The sequence below is a fragment of the Mobula birostris genome, chromosome 2 (genome assembly GCF_030028105.1).
Source record: "Mobula birostris isolate sMobBir1 chromosome 2, sMobBir1.hap1, whole genome shotgun sequence".
NCBI lineage: Eukaryota > Metazoa > Chordata > Chondrichthyes > Myliobatiformes > Myliobatidae > Mobula > Mobula birostris.
In genome coordinates, this window is record NC_092371.1 from 74,024,599 (window position 1) to 74,041,655 (window position 17,057).

At 44.0% G+C, this 17,057-nt stretch overlaps 1 protein-coding gene across 3 annotated transcripts in view; it reads left to right on the forward strand.

Moving 5' to 3' along the window:
* plcg1 (phospholipase C, gamma 1) overlaps window positions 1-17,057 on the forward strand; it is a 190,946-nt gene that overhangs the window by 116,544 nt on the left and 57,345 nt on the right. For all 3 annotated transcript variants that reach the window (XM_072242980.1, XM_072242971.1, XM_072242988.1), the window contains 3 exons: window positions 2,595-2,713; window positions 15,785-15,870; window positions 16,805-16,925. In XM_072242980.1, the coding sequence (XP_072099081.1) occupies window positions 2,595-2,713; window positions 15,785-15,870; window positions 16,805-16,925 (326 nt within the window). The remainder of the gene's footprint in view (window positions 1-2,594; window positions 2,714-15,784; window positions 15,871-16,804; window positions 16,926-17,057) is intronic.

Here is a 17,057-nt window from a genome sequence, read left to right on the forward strand (position 1 = left end):
TTCAGGTCAGTAGGGCTGTACTCTTCACACAGTGTCATCGTGCAACTCAGGGCAGGCATGCAGATTTGGGCCTCTCCAGTGATGCTGATTGCTGTTGAGGTCTCCAAGCTGAGGTGTCCACAAACGCTCTCAGAGTTTTCCATCGGATTCCCATGGTCTTGTACACACTGACCATTCTAGTTGGCACTGGTTCACTGTCTATCATACGTGAAGTGCATGTGTATATCGACATTTGCTTTGTCAGCACCGCTCTTCGCCCTCAGTTGGAATTTGGCTCAAGGGATGTCACGTGCAATATCTGTTCTACTAGAGCAATGCACACAAAATGCTGGTGGAACCCAGCAGGTCAGGCAGCATCTATGGAAGTAATCAACAGTTGACGTTTCAGGCCAAGACTCTTCATCAGGACAGTTTTACTAATCTTGTTTGGGCATGTACTAACAAAAGCATCTTGTCAACTAAACACATTGTCTGCACAAAGGCAGCGAGACTCTGAGCAAGGATCCAGTGGAGAAAGAGAGAGAGAGTGTGTCATTGAACGTAGAACATTACAGCACAGTAAGGCCCTTTGACCCACGATGCACTACTGACCTTTTAATCTTCTCCAAGATCAGTCTCACCCTTCCTCCCCACCGCCGCCCAGTTTCCTCTCAAACATGTGACAATCCTTTTTTTTTTAATTTTATTTTTATTTGGATAAGGAATTCACAAATATCATGTACTTTTTTCACACATATAACCTTTTCCATTTTTTTATATGTATAAAACTACAATTATTTATACATTCTTAAGTATACATTGAGATGATATAAAAGGAAAATAAACATTTAAATAGATAATTATGTACTGTGGTAAATCTAACCTATTAGGCTAAGTAATGGAATTAGTTGTTAAGAAAAATGGTAATAATAGTTTCCATATAACCCTTCTGGACCATTTCCACTGGTCCAAAATGTTGTATATAAGCCTATGTATCAACCATTGTAGGTGTTTATATCCTAATTTGTTCATGCTTGCTCCTGCCCGCAGACATAATTATCCAATCCCTATGTACTTATTTACTTAATTTTTTCATTTTTTTATCCCTTTCCCAAATCTTTCCCTTTACTTGTGTTAATTCTCTATTTTCCAAAAGAAAACAAAAAAAACAAACATTTAGACTAGGGGTGCTTACGTTAGCAATATTACTGTGTTGATGAGAAGAGCAGTATAAATCATTAGGAGAGTCATCTAAAGTCTGCTCGCATTGGGGTTATATATTCAATCCATTTATTCCAGATTTGATAAAATTTTTCTTTTTGAGTTGTCAGGGAGTAAGTCAACTTTTCCATTTTAAATATTTCCAAGATAATTTCGTACCAACACAATCTAAGAGCCTCTTTAAATGTTCCTAATGTATCTACCCCTACCATCACCCCTGACAGTGCATTCCACACACTCACCACTCCGTATAAATAAAAACCGACCTTTGACCCCCCCCCATACTTACCCCAATTATCTTAAAAATGTGCCTCCCCTACCCCCCTCGTATTAGCCATTTCCACCTTGGGAAAGAGGCACTGAGTGTCCACTCTATCTATACTTTTTGCCATTTTGTACCTCTTATCAAGTCATCTCTCATCCTCCTTCTCTCCAAAGGGAAAAGCCCTAGCTCACTCAAGCTATCTTCAAAAAACATGCTCTCTAATCCAGGCAGCATCCTGGTAACGTTCCTCTGCACCCTCTCTTTAAGTTTTCACATCCTTCCACTAATGAGCTGACCAGAACTGAACACAATATTCCAAGTGTGCCAATGAATAACTGACAGGCAAGGCAGAAGGGAATGGGTACGTCATGGAGCCACAGATGGTGGTTGACTCAATGGAGGGAGAATGGAAGGGATGAATGGAGTAGAGACATCTAATTGCAAGACCCTACAAAGGATTGCTGAGAGGATTATCGGGGTCTTTCTTCCACCCATCGGAGATAGTTATCGGGAGCACTGTGTATGCGGGGCCCCTAGCATTGCTAGTGATCCCTCCCATCTCTCCTGCATGAGGCCTTTTGACCCTGTACCATCAGGCAAGAGGTACGGTAGCATTAGGACAAGAACTGTTAGGATGGGAAACAGCTTCTTCGCTCTAGCCGTGAGACGACTGCTCCCTGCCACCACCCAGGTCTCATCATGAATGAAGCGCAACATTTACTTAACTTGGGTCTTAATGGGTCCCTTATTATTTATTAATTTATTTGTGGTAATGTTACTTTATGTGTTGTGTGCGTGAGTTACATGTACTGTCTTGTGCATGGTCTAGAGGAACATTGTTTTGTGGTATACGGTTGACTAGTGGTAGGGCTACAGAGAGCGTAATGGTTTAGTCAAAGCAAATTTATTATCAAACTACATGTATGTCACTGTATGTTGCCATATATCAATGTTTATATGCATCTTTAAGAGCTGAGCAGGTAATTTTAACCCTGTAGGTACTAACACTGTAGCTCAGGGTAAAACCAATGGGAACTGACACTTGTAAATGCATTGGTAGGTTCAGCACTGGAGCACGATAAAGTTATTGTTTCAAACCTTTCACTTCTTTCTTTCACATTCTTTTCAGTTCTTGACTTTCCTGTTCTCCAAAGAAAACTCCATCTGGGACTCGAGATATGATCACGTCTGCGTCGAAGAGATGAACAACCCGCTGTCACATTACTGGATTTCATCGTCACACAACACGTGAGTAATGGCCCCACCAACTCTGTAGTCGGAATCACCTCCACGTTAACTCCACGTGCTAAAGTGGTAATGTAGTCCCAATTACCTGTTTCATTTGGTGTATTTCTAAGTGGTCCTGTCACTGACACATGCAGTGTCTTAAGTGAATAATTTAATCCAGGTAAAGTTTCTATACTTAAACTCAGATCCCTCTCTTGCCACTTCTCTGCTTCTGGCTATACAGATTTCTCTTCCTGTATCCTTCCTAAGTAGTTAGAAAGGAGATGAAGAGGAATTTCTTTAGCCAGAGCATGGTGAATCTGTGGAATTCGTCGACATGGACAGCTGTGGAGGCCAAGTCATTGGGTATATTTGAAGTGGAGGTTGATAGGTTCTTGTTTAGTAAGGGCGTCAAAGGTTACGGGGAAAAGGCTGGAGAATGAGGTAGAGGAAAATAAAATCAGCCATGATCGAATGGTGGCGCAGGCTCGGAGGAGCTGGATGGCCTACGTCTGTTCCTGTATCAGAATCAGAATCAGGTTTATTATCACCAGCATGTGTCATGAAATTTGTTAACTTAGCAGCATCAGTTCAATACAATACATAACATAGAAGAAGAAAAAATAAGTAAATCAGTTACTGTATATGTATATTGAATAGATTGAAAATTGTGCAAAAACTGGAAAAAAAGTGAGGTAGTGTTCACGGGTTCACTGCCAATTTAGGAATCAGATCAGAATGCCATCTTCCTCTCTGTCTTATGATGTTAGGGGATAAAACTAACTTGCGCTTTTCCCCCTGTTGCTTTTGTAGTGCAGAACACAGCAGTTAAATTGCTGGACTAGTTTCTGGAGTGGAGGAACACGAGTTCCAAACCATAACAGCAGCTGGGATATTGAACTTCAAGTAACAAAATAAATCTGAACTTTGAAAAGAAGATAGTGTCAGAAATTCTTATAAAGACTGACTGATTTACTTAGTACTCTGAAGGAAAGGAAATCTGTTGTTCTTACTCCAGCCTTTGGGTATCAGCATAGGAAAATGAGGGGAAATTTGACAGAAATTTGATAGTTAAGTTAAAATAATTAGTGCAAAAAAAACCCAGAAATAATCTAGTAGTGAGGTAGTGTCCTTGGGTTCAATGTCCATTTAGGAAGAAGCTGTTCCTGAATCGCTGAGTGAGTGCCTTCAGGCTTCTGTACCTCCTTCCCAATGGTAACAATGAGAAGGGGGCATGTCCTGGGTGGTGGGGGTCCTTAATGATGGACTTTGCATTCCTAAGGCACCGCTCCTTGAAGCTGTCTAGGACACTGCAGAGGCTAGTAACCATGTTGGAGCTGACTAATTTTACAAGTTTCTGCAACTTATTCCAATCTTGTGCAATAGCAACCCCCCCCCCCATACCAGACAGTGATGCTGCCAGTTAGAATGTTCTCCATGCTACGTTTATAGAAGTTTTTGAGTGTTTTAGTTGACAAACCAAACCTCCTCAAACTCTGATTGAAATATAGCTGCTGTCTTGCCCTCTTTATAGTTTCAGTGTTATGTTGCGTCCAGGTTAGATCCTTAGCGATACTGACACCCAGGAACTGGAAATTGCTCACTCTCCCCACTTCTGATCTCTCTATGAGGATTGGTTTCCTGAGATCCACAGCCAGCTCTTTGGTCTTGCTGACGTTGAGTGCAAGGCCATTGCTGCGACACCCTTTCATCACCATCTAAAATCCTGCCAGCTATGGTTGTATCATCACCAAATTTATAGATGGCGTTTGAGCTATGCCTAGCCACACAGTCATGGGTGTAGAGAGAGTAGAGCAGTGGGCTAAGCACACAGCCCTGAGGTGCACCAGTGTTGATTGTCAGCGAGGTGGAGATGTTATTTCCAATCCACACAGATTGTGGTCTTCCGGTTAGGAAGTTGAGGATCCAGTTGCAAAGGGAGGTACAGAGGCCCAAGTTCTGTAGCTTTTCTATCAGGACCGTAGGAATGATGGTGTTAAATGCTGAGTGTAGTCAATGAACAGTGGTATTTGCATTGTCCAGCTGATCCAAGGCTGTGTGGAGAGCCATTGAGATTGCATCTGCTGTAGATGTTTTGTGGTGATAGGCAAGTTGCAGAGGGTCAAGTCCTTCCTGAGACAGGTGTTGATTCTAACCATGACCAACTTCTCAAAGCATTTCATCACCGTAGCTGTGAGTGTTTCTAGATGATAGTCATTGAGGCAGCTCAGGCTGCTCTTTTTGGGCACTGGTATAATTGTTGCCCTTTTGAAGCAGGTGGGAACTTCTGCCTGTAGCAGTGAGAGGTTGAAAATGTCCTTGAATACTCCTGCTAGTTGGTTGGTACAGGTTTTCAGAGCTTTACCAGGTACTCCATCAGGCCCTGGCACCTTGCGAGGGTTCACCCTCTTGAAAGACAGCCTGACATCGGCCTCCGAGACAGAGATCACAGGGCCACTGGGTACAGCAGGGATCTTCATAGCTGTAGTTATATTCTCCTTTTCAAAGCGGGCATAAAAGGCATTGAGTTCATCTGGTAGTGAAGCATCGCTGCCATTCATGATGTTGGGTTTTACTTTGTAGGAAGTAATGGCCTGCGAACACTGCCAGGGTTGACGTGCATCCAATGTCGCCTCTGAATTGTTTCTTGGCTCTTGAAATAGCCGTCCGCAAGTCATGCCTGGTTTTCTTATACAGACCTGATTGCTATGATCTAGCCCTCAGCAGACTATGAACCTCTTGGTTCATCCATGGGTTTTAGTTTGGGAATGTACTGTAAGTTTTTGTAGGCACACATGCATCCACACGGATTTTAATGAAGTTGGTAACAACTGCAGCATATTCATCCAGATTCGAAGATGAATCCCTGAATACAGTCCAGTCCACCGATTCAAAGCAGTCCTGTAGGCGCTTCTGTGCCTCCCTGATCCATACCTTCTTGGTCCTCACTGCTGGTGCTGCAGTCTTCAGTCTCTGCCAAAACTCAGGGAGTAGAAGTACAGCCAGGTGATCAGACTTCCCGAAGTGAGGGCATGAGATAGCACGCTAGGCAGTCCTGAACTTAGTGTAACAGTGGTTCGGTCTGTTATTTCCTCTGGTATTACAGGTAATTTGTTGGTAATTATCTATTGACTTTATCAAGCTGGCCTGGTTGAAATTACCCAGAATGATGGGGAAGGCATCAGAATGTGCTGTTTCCTGCCTGTTGATTACATCACTTAGTTTGCCTAGAGGCTGTTTGATATTGGCCTGAGGTGGAATGTACACCACTAAAATTATGAGGCGGTGTAGATAGAACAAATGCAAGCAGGCTTTTTCCTCTGAGGTTCAGTAAGAATGAGTCATGGGTTAAGGGTGAAAGATGAAATGTTTAAGGAGCACATGAGGGGAAACCTCATGCAGAGTGTGGAACCAGCATGAGGTGGATGCGAGTTCAATTGCAATATTTAAGAGAGGTTTGGATAAGTCCGCAGATGGGAGGGCAATGGAGGGCTATTGTCCAGGGGCAGAATGATAGTATGGTACGGACTAGATCGGTTGAGGGGCCTGTTTCTGTGCTGTAGTGCTCTATGACTCTTTAAGTGTAGTGGACTGAGATAATCTCCTGTCAGGGAATGAGACAGGATTGATATCCTAGTGGGAAGGTTTGCTAGTCCTACACGGGGGTTGGGGGAGGGGAAGGTTTAAACTAGAGTTGCAGGGGGATTGAAACCAGAGTGCCAGAACAGATAGTGGAGTGTTTGTGGAGAAAGTTATTGTTAAGCCTACATACAAAGTCAGGACTCAAAAGGTCGAGCCTGGCGGGACTAATATTCTGAGCAGTGTATATTTCAGTGCGAGGAGTATTGTAGGAAAGGCGGATGAGTTTGGGCATGGATCAACACCTGGAATTATGACATTGCAGCCATTAGTGAGACTTGGTTGCAGTAGGGGCTGGAATGGCAGCTCAATGTTCTGGGGTTCCGTTGACTTAGACATGATAGAGCTGGAGGAGTGGCATTGTGAAAATATTACAGTGTTGCTCAGGACAGACTGGAGAGCTCATCTAGCAAGACTTTATGGGTAGAATAGAAGAATAGGAAAGGTAAGACCACATGAAAGAGATTATATTATAGATCACCCAACAGTCCATGGGATTTAGAGGAGCAAATTTGTAGAGAGATTGCAGACTGTTGCAAGAAACATGAGGCTGTGATAAGGAGGTGATTTTAATTTTCCACATGTTGACTGGGATGCCCATACTGTAAAAGGGCTGGATGGGAAAGATTTTGTCAAATGTGCTCAGGAAAAGTTTCCTTAATCAGTACATTTAGAAGTTCCAACTACTAGAGAGAGTGCGATACTAGATCTCCTATTAGAGAACGTGATAGGGGAGGTGACAGAAGTTTGTGTAGGGGAATACTTTGCATCTAGTAATCATAATGCCATTAGCTTCAAAGTAAATATGCAAAAGGATAGGTTTGGTCCTCAGGTTGAGATTCTAAATTGGAGAAAGGCCAATTTTGATGGTGTCAGAAAGGATCTGGCAAGTGTGGATTGGAACAAGTTGTTTTCTGGCAAAGGTGAACTTGATAAGTGGGAAGCTGACAAAAGTGAAATTTTGAGAGTACAGTCTGTAAGTTCCTTTCCGAATAAAAGGCAAGGATAACAGGTTTAGGGAACCTTGGTTTTTGAAAGAATTGAGGCCCTGGTTAAGAAAAAGGAAGCGCATAGCAGGTATAAGCAGGCAGGAACAAATGAGGTACTTGAGGAGTATAAGAAATGCAAGGATCACTTAAGAAAGAAATCAGGAAGGCTAAAAGAAGACATGAGGTTGCTCTGGCAGACAAGGTGAAGGAGAATCCTAAGGACTTCTACAGATATATTAAGAGCAAAAGGATTGCAAGGGACAAAATTGGTGATCTGGAAGATCAGAGTGGTAATCTTCGCGTGGAGCTGAAAGAGATGGGGGAGATCTTAAATGGATTTTTTGAATCTGAGTTTACTCAGGAGAATGACACAGAATGTATAGATGTGAGGCAATGCAGCAGTGAGGTCATGGACCCTATACAGATTACAGAGGAGGAGGTGTTTGCTGCCTTGAGGCAATTAGGGTGGATAAATCCTCATGGCCTGACAAGATGCTCCCGTGTGGGAGGCTGGTGCAGAAATTGCAGGGGCCTGGCAGAGAGATTTAAAACATCCTTAGCCATGGGTGAGGTACCAGAGGATTGGAGGATAGCTAATGTTCTCCTGTTGTTGAAGAAAGGTACTAAGAATAAGCCAGGAAATTATAGGCCGGCGAGTCTGATGTTGGTAGTGGGAAAGTTATTGGAAGGTACGCTAAGGGACCGGAATTTTGAGTATTCGGATAGATAAGGGATATTCACTTGGCTTTGTTCGTGGTAAGTTCATGTCTCACCAGTCTTAGAGTTTTAGAGGAAGCTACCAGGAAAGCTGATGAAGACAAGGCAGTGGATGTTGTCTAGAAGGATTTTAGCAAGGCCTTTGACAAGGTTCTGCATGGTAGGTTGGTCAAGAAGGTTCAATCATTTGGCATTCAAGATGAAGTAGTCGATTGGATTAGACGTTGGCTTTGTGGGAGAATCCAGAGGGTTATAGTGGAGAGTTGCCTGTCTCTTGACAGGAGGCCTGTGACTAGTGGTGTGCCACAGGGATTGGTGCTGGGTCCATTGTTGTTTGTCATCTATATCAATAATCTGGATGATAATGTGGTAAACTAGATCAGCAAATTTGCAGATGACAACAAGATAGCGCGTGTAGTGGACAGTGAGAAAGACTATCATGGCTTGAGACAGGATCTGGACCAGCTGGAAAAATGGGCTGAGCTTGGCAGATGGAATTTAGTGCAAACAAGTGTGAGATGTTGCACTTTAGGAAGACCAACCAGAGTAGGTCTTCGGCAGTGAGTGACAGGGCATTGAAGAGTGCAGTAGAATAGAGGGATCTGGGAATACAGATCCATAATTCCTTATAAGTGGTGTCATAGGTAAATAGAGTCATAAAGAAATCTTTTGGCACCTTGGCCTTCATATATTATGTATAGGAGTTGGGATGTTATGTTGAAGTTGTATAAGATGTTGGTGAGGCCTAATTTGGAGTATTGTGTCCAGTTTTGTCACTTACCGACAGGAAGGATGTAAATAAGATTGAAAGAGTGCTGAGAAAATTTACAAGGATGTTGCCAGGACTTGAAGACCTGAGTTATCGGGAAATGCTGAATAGATTAGGACCTTATTCCCTGGAACGTAGAAGATTGAGGGGAGATTTGATGGAGGTATACAGAATTGTGAGGGGTATAGAACCATAGAACCATAGAACATCACAGCACAAAAACAGGCCTTTTGGCCCTTCTTGGCTGTGCCAAACCATTTTTCTGCCTAGTCCTACTGACCTGCACCTGGACCATATCCCTCCATACATCTCTCATCTGTGTACCTGTCCAAGTTTTTCTTAAATGTTAAAAGTGAGCTCTCATTTACCACTTCATCTGGCAGCTCATTCCACACTCCCACCACTCTCTGTGTGAAGAAGACCCCCCCTAAACTTTTCCCTCTTCACCCTTAACCCATGTCCACTGGTTTTTTTTCTCCCCTAGCCTCATTGGAAAAAGCCTGCTTGCATTCACTCATCATAATTTTACATACCTCTATCAAATCTCCCCTCATTCTTCTACACTCCAGGGAATAAAGTCCTAACCTATTCAACCTTTCTCTGTAACTCAGTTTCTCAAGTCCCAGCAACATCCTTGTAAACCTTCTCTGCACTCTTTCAACCTTATTAATATCCTTCCTGTAATTTGGTGACCAAAACTGCACACAATACTCCAAATTCAGCCTCAACAATGCCTTATACAACCTCACCATAACATTCCAACTCTTATACTCAATACTTTGATTTATAAAGGCCAATGTACCAAAAGCTTTCTTTACAACCCTATCTACTTGTGATGCCACTTTTAGGGAATTTTGTATCTGTATTCCCAGATCTCTCTGTTCTACTGCACTCCTCAGTGCCCTACCATTTACCTTGTATGTTCTACCTTGGTTTGTCCTTCCAAAGTGCAATACCTCACACTTGTCTGTATTAAACTCCACCTGCCATTTTTCAGCCCATTTTTCCAGCTGGTCAAATCCCTCTGCAAGCTTTGAAAACCTTCCTCACTGTCCACTACACTTCTAATCTTCGTATCATCAGCAAATTTGCTGATCCAATTTACCACATTATCATCCAGATCATTGATATAGATGACAAATAACAATGGACCCAGCACTGATCCCTGTGGCACACCACTAGTGACAGGCCTCCACTCTGAGAAGCAATTCTGTACTACCACTCTTTGGCTTCTTCCATTGAGCCAATGTCTAATCCAATTTACTACCTCTCCATGTATACCTAGCGACTGAATCTTCCTAACTAACCTCCCATGTGGGACCTTGTCAAAGGCCTTACTGAAGTCCATGTAGACAACATCCACTGCCTTCCCTTCATCCACTTTCCTGGTAACCTCCTCGAAAAACTCTAATAGATTTGTTAAACATGACCTACCATGCACAAAGCCATGTTGACTCTCCCTAATAAGTCCCTGTCTGTCCAAATACTTGTAGATCCTATCTCTTAGTACTCCTTCCAATAATTTACCAAACTTACCGGCCTGTAATTTCCTGGATTACTTTTAGAGCCTTTTTTAAACAAGGGAACAACATGAGCTATCCTCCAATCCTCCGGCACCTCACTCATAGATACTGACATTGTAAATATATCTGCCAGGACCCCTGCAATTTCAACACTGGTCTCCTTCAAGGTCCGAGGGAATACCCTGTCAGGTCCTGGGGATTTATCTACACTGATTTGCCTCAAGATAGCAAGCACTTCCTCCTCTTCAATCTGTATAGGTTCCATAAACTCACTGCTTGTTTGCCTTATTTCCATTGACTCCATGTCAGTTTCCTTAGTAAATACAGATGCAAAAAAACCATTTAAGATCTTCCCCATTTCTTTTGGTTCCATACATAGCCAACCACTCTGATCTTCAAGAGGACCAATATTATCCCTTACTATCCTTTTGCTCTTAATATACCTGTAGAAGCTCTTTGGATTATCCTTCACCTTGACTGCCAAAGCAACCTCATGTCTTTTTTTAGCCCTCCTGATTTCTTTCCTAAGTATTTTTTTGCACTTTTTATACTCCTCAAGCACCTTATTTGCTCTCTGTTTCCTATACATGTCATACATCTCTCTCTTCCTCTTTATCAGAGTTCCAATATCCCTTGAGAACCAAGGTTCCTTATTCTTATTCACTTTGCCTTTAATCCTGACAGGAACATACTCTGAAAATCTGCACTCCGAAAATTTCACTTTTGAAGGCCTCCCGTTTACCAATCACATCCTTGCCAGAGAACAACCTGTCCCAATCCACGCTTTTTAGATCCTTTCTCATTTCTTCAAATTTGGCCTTTTTCCAGTTTAGAACCTCAACCCGAGGACCAGATCTATCTTTATCCATGATCAATGATCAAGTTGAAACTATATATATGGTATACAAACGAAAAGATATGGTAAATGCAAGCACACTTTTCCACTAAGGTTGGGTGAGATTACATCTAGAGGTTATGGGTTAAGGGTGAAATGCTTAAGGTAAACATGAGGGCGAACATCACTCAGAGTGTGGAACAAGCTGCCAGCGCAAGCGATGGATGTGGGTTTGATTTCAACAATTAAGAGAAATTTGGATAGGTACATGGATGAGAGGGGTATGGTGGGCAACGGTCTGGATGCAAGTCGATGGGACTTGGCAGATGCATGGTTAGGCATGGACAAGATGGGCTGAAGGACCTGTTTCTGTACTATAGTGTTCTATGACCTTGACCCATTCATTTCAATTAATATTGAGCAATAAGTTGTTGTCTAGCCAGTGACATCCATGCCATATGTAAGGCTACAGTATTCCAAATTGTTACATTAACAGTGTGGGTGAGGAACTCTGATAATTAAGCATGCTGGGACTCTAGTGGAGCTGCTCTGGCAGATTTTCCAGCTCATTGGTTAATTCACCAACACACGGTCAGTTCCAGGTTGGATGCTGCACTGTGGTGCAATGAAATTTCTAGTGAGCCAAGGTGAATGCAGGAGGCAAAACCTGGGGAGTTTAAAGAGAGCATGGGAGACAGGGCCCTAGTGAGTTTAAAGGCTGCGAAGGAACAAGGCCCACTTGAATTTGGAAACAGGGCCGTGTTGAGCTTACAGGGACTGTTTGATTGGGGCATTGTTGAGTCTGAACGGAGTGTGAGAAATAAGACTGTGAGTTTAAAGAGAGTTGGAAATGGGCCCTAGTGAGTTAGTAGAGAATATGGGAAACAGGGCTTTGGTAAGTTTAAAGGTTGTGAGGGAACAGGGCCCACTAAGTTTGGGAACAGCACCGTGTTGAGTTTAAAGGGAGTGTTTGATTGGAGCACAGTGTGTTTATAGGAAATGTGGGGAGGAGGGTCCTCAGTAGGGTTGACAACTGTCCCTTATTTGCCGGGACATCCCATATATTGGGCTAAATTGGTTTGTCCCATACGGGACTGCCCTTGTCCTGTACTTCCCCCGCTAAGGTAGAGCTTTCCTATGAAACCATTCGTAAACCGAAATGGCGTAAAGCGAAGAAGCAATTACGATTAATTTATATGGGGAAAATTTTTGAGCGTTCCCAGACCCAAAAAAAACCTACCAAATCATACCAAATAACACATTAAACCTAAAATAACACTAACATATAGTAAAAGCAGGAATGATATCATAAATACACAGCCTAATAATGTATGTACAGTGTAGTTTCACTTAATAGAATCAGGAAGATTAAGCCTAAACCGATTTGCAGAAAAGAATCGGCACGTACACGCACGTGCACACAGGTGCCCGCACAAGGCGTCACGGTAGTCTTTCTCAGGGTAAACACAAGTGTCCCATATTTGACTGCTACTTTTGTCCCTTATTTGGGAGCGAGAAAGTTGGCAACCCTGGTCCTCAGTGAGTTTGAAGGGAGCTTGGGAGCAAGTTGCTGGTGAATTTAAAGAGGGGATAGAGACAGGGAGCATGGGAATGGGGCCTTGGTGAGTTTATAAGGAGTGTGGGAAATGCTTCAATGGGCAGCTGTGGGACAACTGGGGTACGTGGCTCATGGGTTCAGTGGTTCTTGAAGCTGCCTGGGGCCGCATCCACAGATTAGCTCTGGCTCTTGGGCACTGCACCTGTTGCGTACATCCTGTGTACTGATAAGGCTCTGGATGGAAGTACAGCAACACATTCCAAGGTCCAAAGGTAGATAGGAAGTAGCTGTTTCAATTGAACACCTGCGAACAGTTTATCCTGTCAAGTGTTTTAAGCTTACATAGCTGCGGATGTGCAGATTGACTGCCTGCTCCCTCATCCGATCGCTCAGCATCATTTCCCTTTGTCCTGTTGCCTACCTTCATATTTAATTTTATTCAGAGATACAGAGTGGTAACAGGCTCTTCCTTCCCTGGGAGCTGCATCATCCAGCAACTCAGCTGTTTAACCCTAGCCTAAACACCAGGCAATTTAAAATGACCAATTAACCTACTAACCAGGATTATTAATGATCCTACCCATCCATCTAGCATCCTCTTTGACTTTCTACCATCAAGCAGGAGACTCTGATGCATAAAAACAAGAACGTTCAGGACAGGGAGCATTTTCTTCCCTCAGACCATTAGACTTCTGAACTACCTGCTGCATCTTAATTTGTTCAGTACTTCACAATATTTAATTTATGCACTTCAGTTTGTTTGTTTATGTGTAATCCATCTGTAAATTTCATCTTTCTAAGTGTTATGTGTGTTATGCATCTGGTGGTGGCATCTGTTAGTCGCGCGAGACCATGGATCTGCACCTGGATTTTTTCCAGAGCGCAGGCCTGGCGAGGTTGTATGGAAGACCGGCAGTTGCCCATGCTGGAAGTCTCCCCTCTCCACGACACCGATGTTGTCCAAGGGAAGGGCAGGGGCCGATACAGCTTGGCACCAGTGTCGTCGCAGGAGTTGCCAGAACGAGGTTGAAGGCAACGTCGGACTGCCTTAGGGACTCCAGCTCCGGATTTGTCCTCAGGATTTACTCCCAAGACCTTTCCCATGAGAGGGTATGGCCGCAAGGCAGCGGAGGTTTGAAATCTAGAGTTTCCCCTCTCTTAGATGGACTGCCTTCCCAGGCTGACGAGCTCCATCTACCCAAAGCACTGGTTTTAAGGCGCCAGGACCCGCCTTCGCCCCTTCTCTTGTCAGTAGAAACAGTTCCGCTGGGCTTAGAGGCTAAGCCACACGAGAAGGCCAGGACTTGGACTTGGTTGTCAGAGGCTATTTGAGGCGCATGCTGTGAGGAGCACTTTTAGGTAGTGGGAGCTTGTCCCCACTACCACTCCTCGGCTTGACAACCTTGGAACCATATTATGCATACTACACTGCCTTATACCCTGGTCCGGAAAAACGCAGTCTTGTTTGACAGTATACATGTATATCGTTAAATGAAAATGAACTTGACTTGACCTGACTCTGGACTGTGGGAGGAAACCAGGAAACCCAGAGGAAACCCACATGGTCACAGGGAGAACGTAGAAACTTCTTAAAGACAGCGCTCGAATTGAACTCCGAGCTCTGATGCCCTGAGCTGTAATAGCGTCGCACTAGCTGCTACGTTACCGTGGCACCCCTGTGTGTTCTAATTTCTTTTGATTTCATCCTTCAATATTTTCAACAACCTGAGAATCCACACCCCACTGGGACAGAGAAAGGCAAAAGTTTCCAAAGCAACATACACAAGATGCTGGAGGAACTCAGCAGGTCAGGCAGCATCTGTGGAAATGAATAAACAGTCAACGTTTTGGGCTGAGACCCTTCATTAGGACTGGAAAGGAAGGGAGAAGATGCCAGAATAAAAGGTGGGGGGAGGAGAAGGAGGACAAGCTATAAGGTGGTGGAGGGGTGGATGAAGTAAGAAGCTGGGAGATGATAGGTGGAAAAGGCAAAGGGCTGGAGAACAAGAAATCTGATCAGAGAGGAGAGTTGACCATCTGAGAAAAGAGAGGAGTGGGGCAAGAAAAGAGTTACGAGGTTAGAGAGGTGAATAGAATGTTTCCAAACTCTTGGCTCAGATGGAGGTGGCTGATGACTAATCTGGAAACAGTCGGGTAGAAATTACTGCCTGGCTGCCTGCACTCCTCTGAGAATGGAGTCTCTTGAACCATATCGGACCAATGGCAGGAATGTGCGGAGTGCACCCGCGGCTGATGTGGTGAATCAGTTGTTCCTGTTGCATGCTGGAGGCTCTTTCTCTCCTCTTGTGCGGGCTTTCCAGAGTACAGGTTTTCCTCTCAGCGGGCCCGGTTCGTTGTGGGTAACACGACACAGTAAGAATGTTAAATCGTGCTGCTTCGTTGTCGTTCTTGCTCTGCGCCTACGTGACACTTCTGAAGCACTCGAGACGACAGTGTAGTCAGAAAGGTTTTGGCTGCTCAAGCGGTGACTTCCTGTTGGTTAGGCCACAGCTGTAATATTCTGTGCAGTTCCGTTTGCTATGCTGTAAGGATGCAGATTGCACTGGAGAGGATGTAGGGGAGATTCTCTAGGATGCTACTTGGGTATTGGCATTGGTTTATTATTGTCCCATGTACCAGGCCGCCCCGATCAAAACCGCACAAAATAGCGACAAAAAAAGGAGCAACCAGAAACAGAAACACATCATAACACAAAGTACAGAGCCCAATCCACAAACCATGTCGATTAAACCTTGAAGGTCAATGGGGAGAGAAAAGGGTCAAGGACCCTTCAACAGAGCTAGAAAAGTGGGAAATCTAGTGTGCTAAGTCAATGGTGTAAGCGGAGAAAGAGTCTGTGAAATTTAAAAGCCTTGATCAACTTCAGTCGCCGAGATGAGCATTTAGGTCTTCCATTTGTGAAAGCGCCACATTGAACAAGTAAGATGTAACTTGTGGTTTGCTCCGCCTCTGTGCTGTCGGGATGGTTAATGTGAACTTTCCTCCCTCCATGGCCCCGTGTGCCTGGAGCTGCCATCTCTGACTCTCACCTCTCATTTCAGTTACCTGACCGGGGACCAGTTTTCCAGCGAGTCCTCGCTGGAAGCTTACGCTCGCTGCTTGAGAATGGGCTGCCGATGTATTGAACGTGAGTCAGACTGCCTGCTATCAATCTATACGAATTGTTTTATTTATTTCATTCAGAGCCGAGCTTCCCAGCCTGGGGTGCACGGGCCCCTCGGTTAATGGTTAATGGTTAATGGTAGGGGCCCACTGCATAAAAAAGGTTGGGAACTCCTGATTTCGAGATACTGCGCTTCTGGCCCAACAAACCCACACCATCCAATTACATCCATGTCAACAATTAACTTACTAATCCGTATGAGTTTGGAATGAGGGAGGAAACTGGAGCACCCAGAGGAAACCTACCCAGTCAAAGGGAGAACGTACAGACTCCTTACAGACAGTAGCCAAGTGATCTTGGGTAGCAGGTCCTTTAATAGAGTTATGCTAAACGTTACACTACCATGCCGCCCCAAAAATTCTTTTTCCTCCTCACAGAACTAAATGTGAAAGCTGGCTCGTTGGATGGGCAATTGGACAATAACTGGAGCCAGCCCCTTTGGGAGAGAGGGGAAATAGGAGGCACAAGGTGGTCTTAGACCGATGAAGATGAAGAATGCCAATACAAACCTGGGGGTCAGGAAGGGTGCAGGTGTACAAGATGGTTGATGGGACAGAAATCTGGTATCTGCAGCCTCCCGGGGTTTAATCCTGAAATCTGGGACTGTTTGTATGGCATTTACACATTCTCCCTCCTGGGTGCTCTAGTTTATTCCCACGTTCCAAGGACTTGTGGGTTGGTAAGTTAATTACCCCTGGTGTGTAGGTGTGTGGAATGGTCTGGGTGAGGAGTTAATGTGAGTGTGGGGAGAATAACATGGATTAGAGTATGACTGGTGTAAAACATCCTGCTTGCTGGCTGGCACAGACTTGATTTCCTGCTGTCTGGATGGGATGAATGGCCTAATTCTGCCCCCATGTCCCAGTCTCATGATGAACCTGTTGTGACTCTCTTACAGTGGACTGCTGGGACGGACCTGAGGGAATGCCAGTTATTTACCACGGTCACACACTGACTTCAAAAATCAAATTTAACGATGTTCTGACTACAATCAAGGAGCATGCGTTTGTGACTTCAGAGTAAGATGCTCTTTCCTTAGTACTTTTGATAATCTTCATTGAGCAGACACAGAATTGGCCAAAAGAAGACAAAGTTAACAAATTTAAAATAAAATACATACATAATACTGGGAACGTGAATAAAGCTATAAA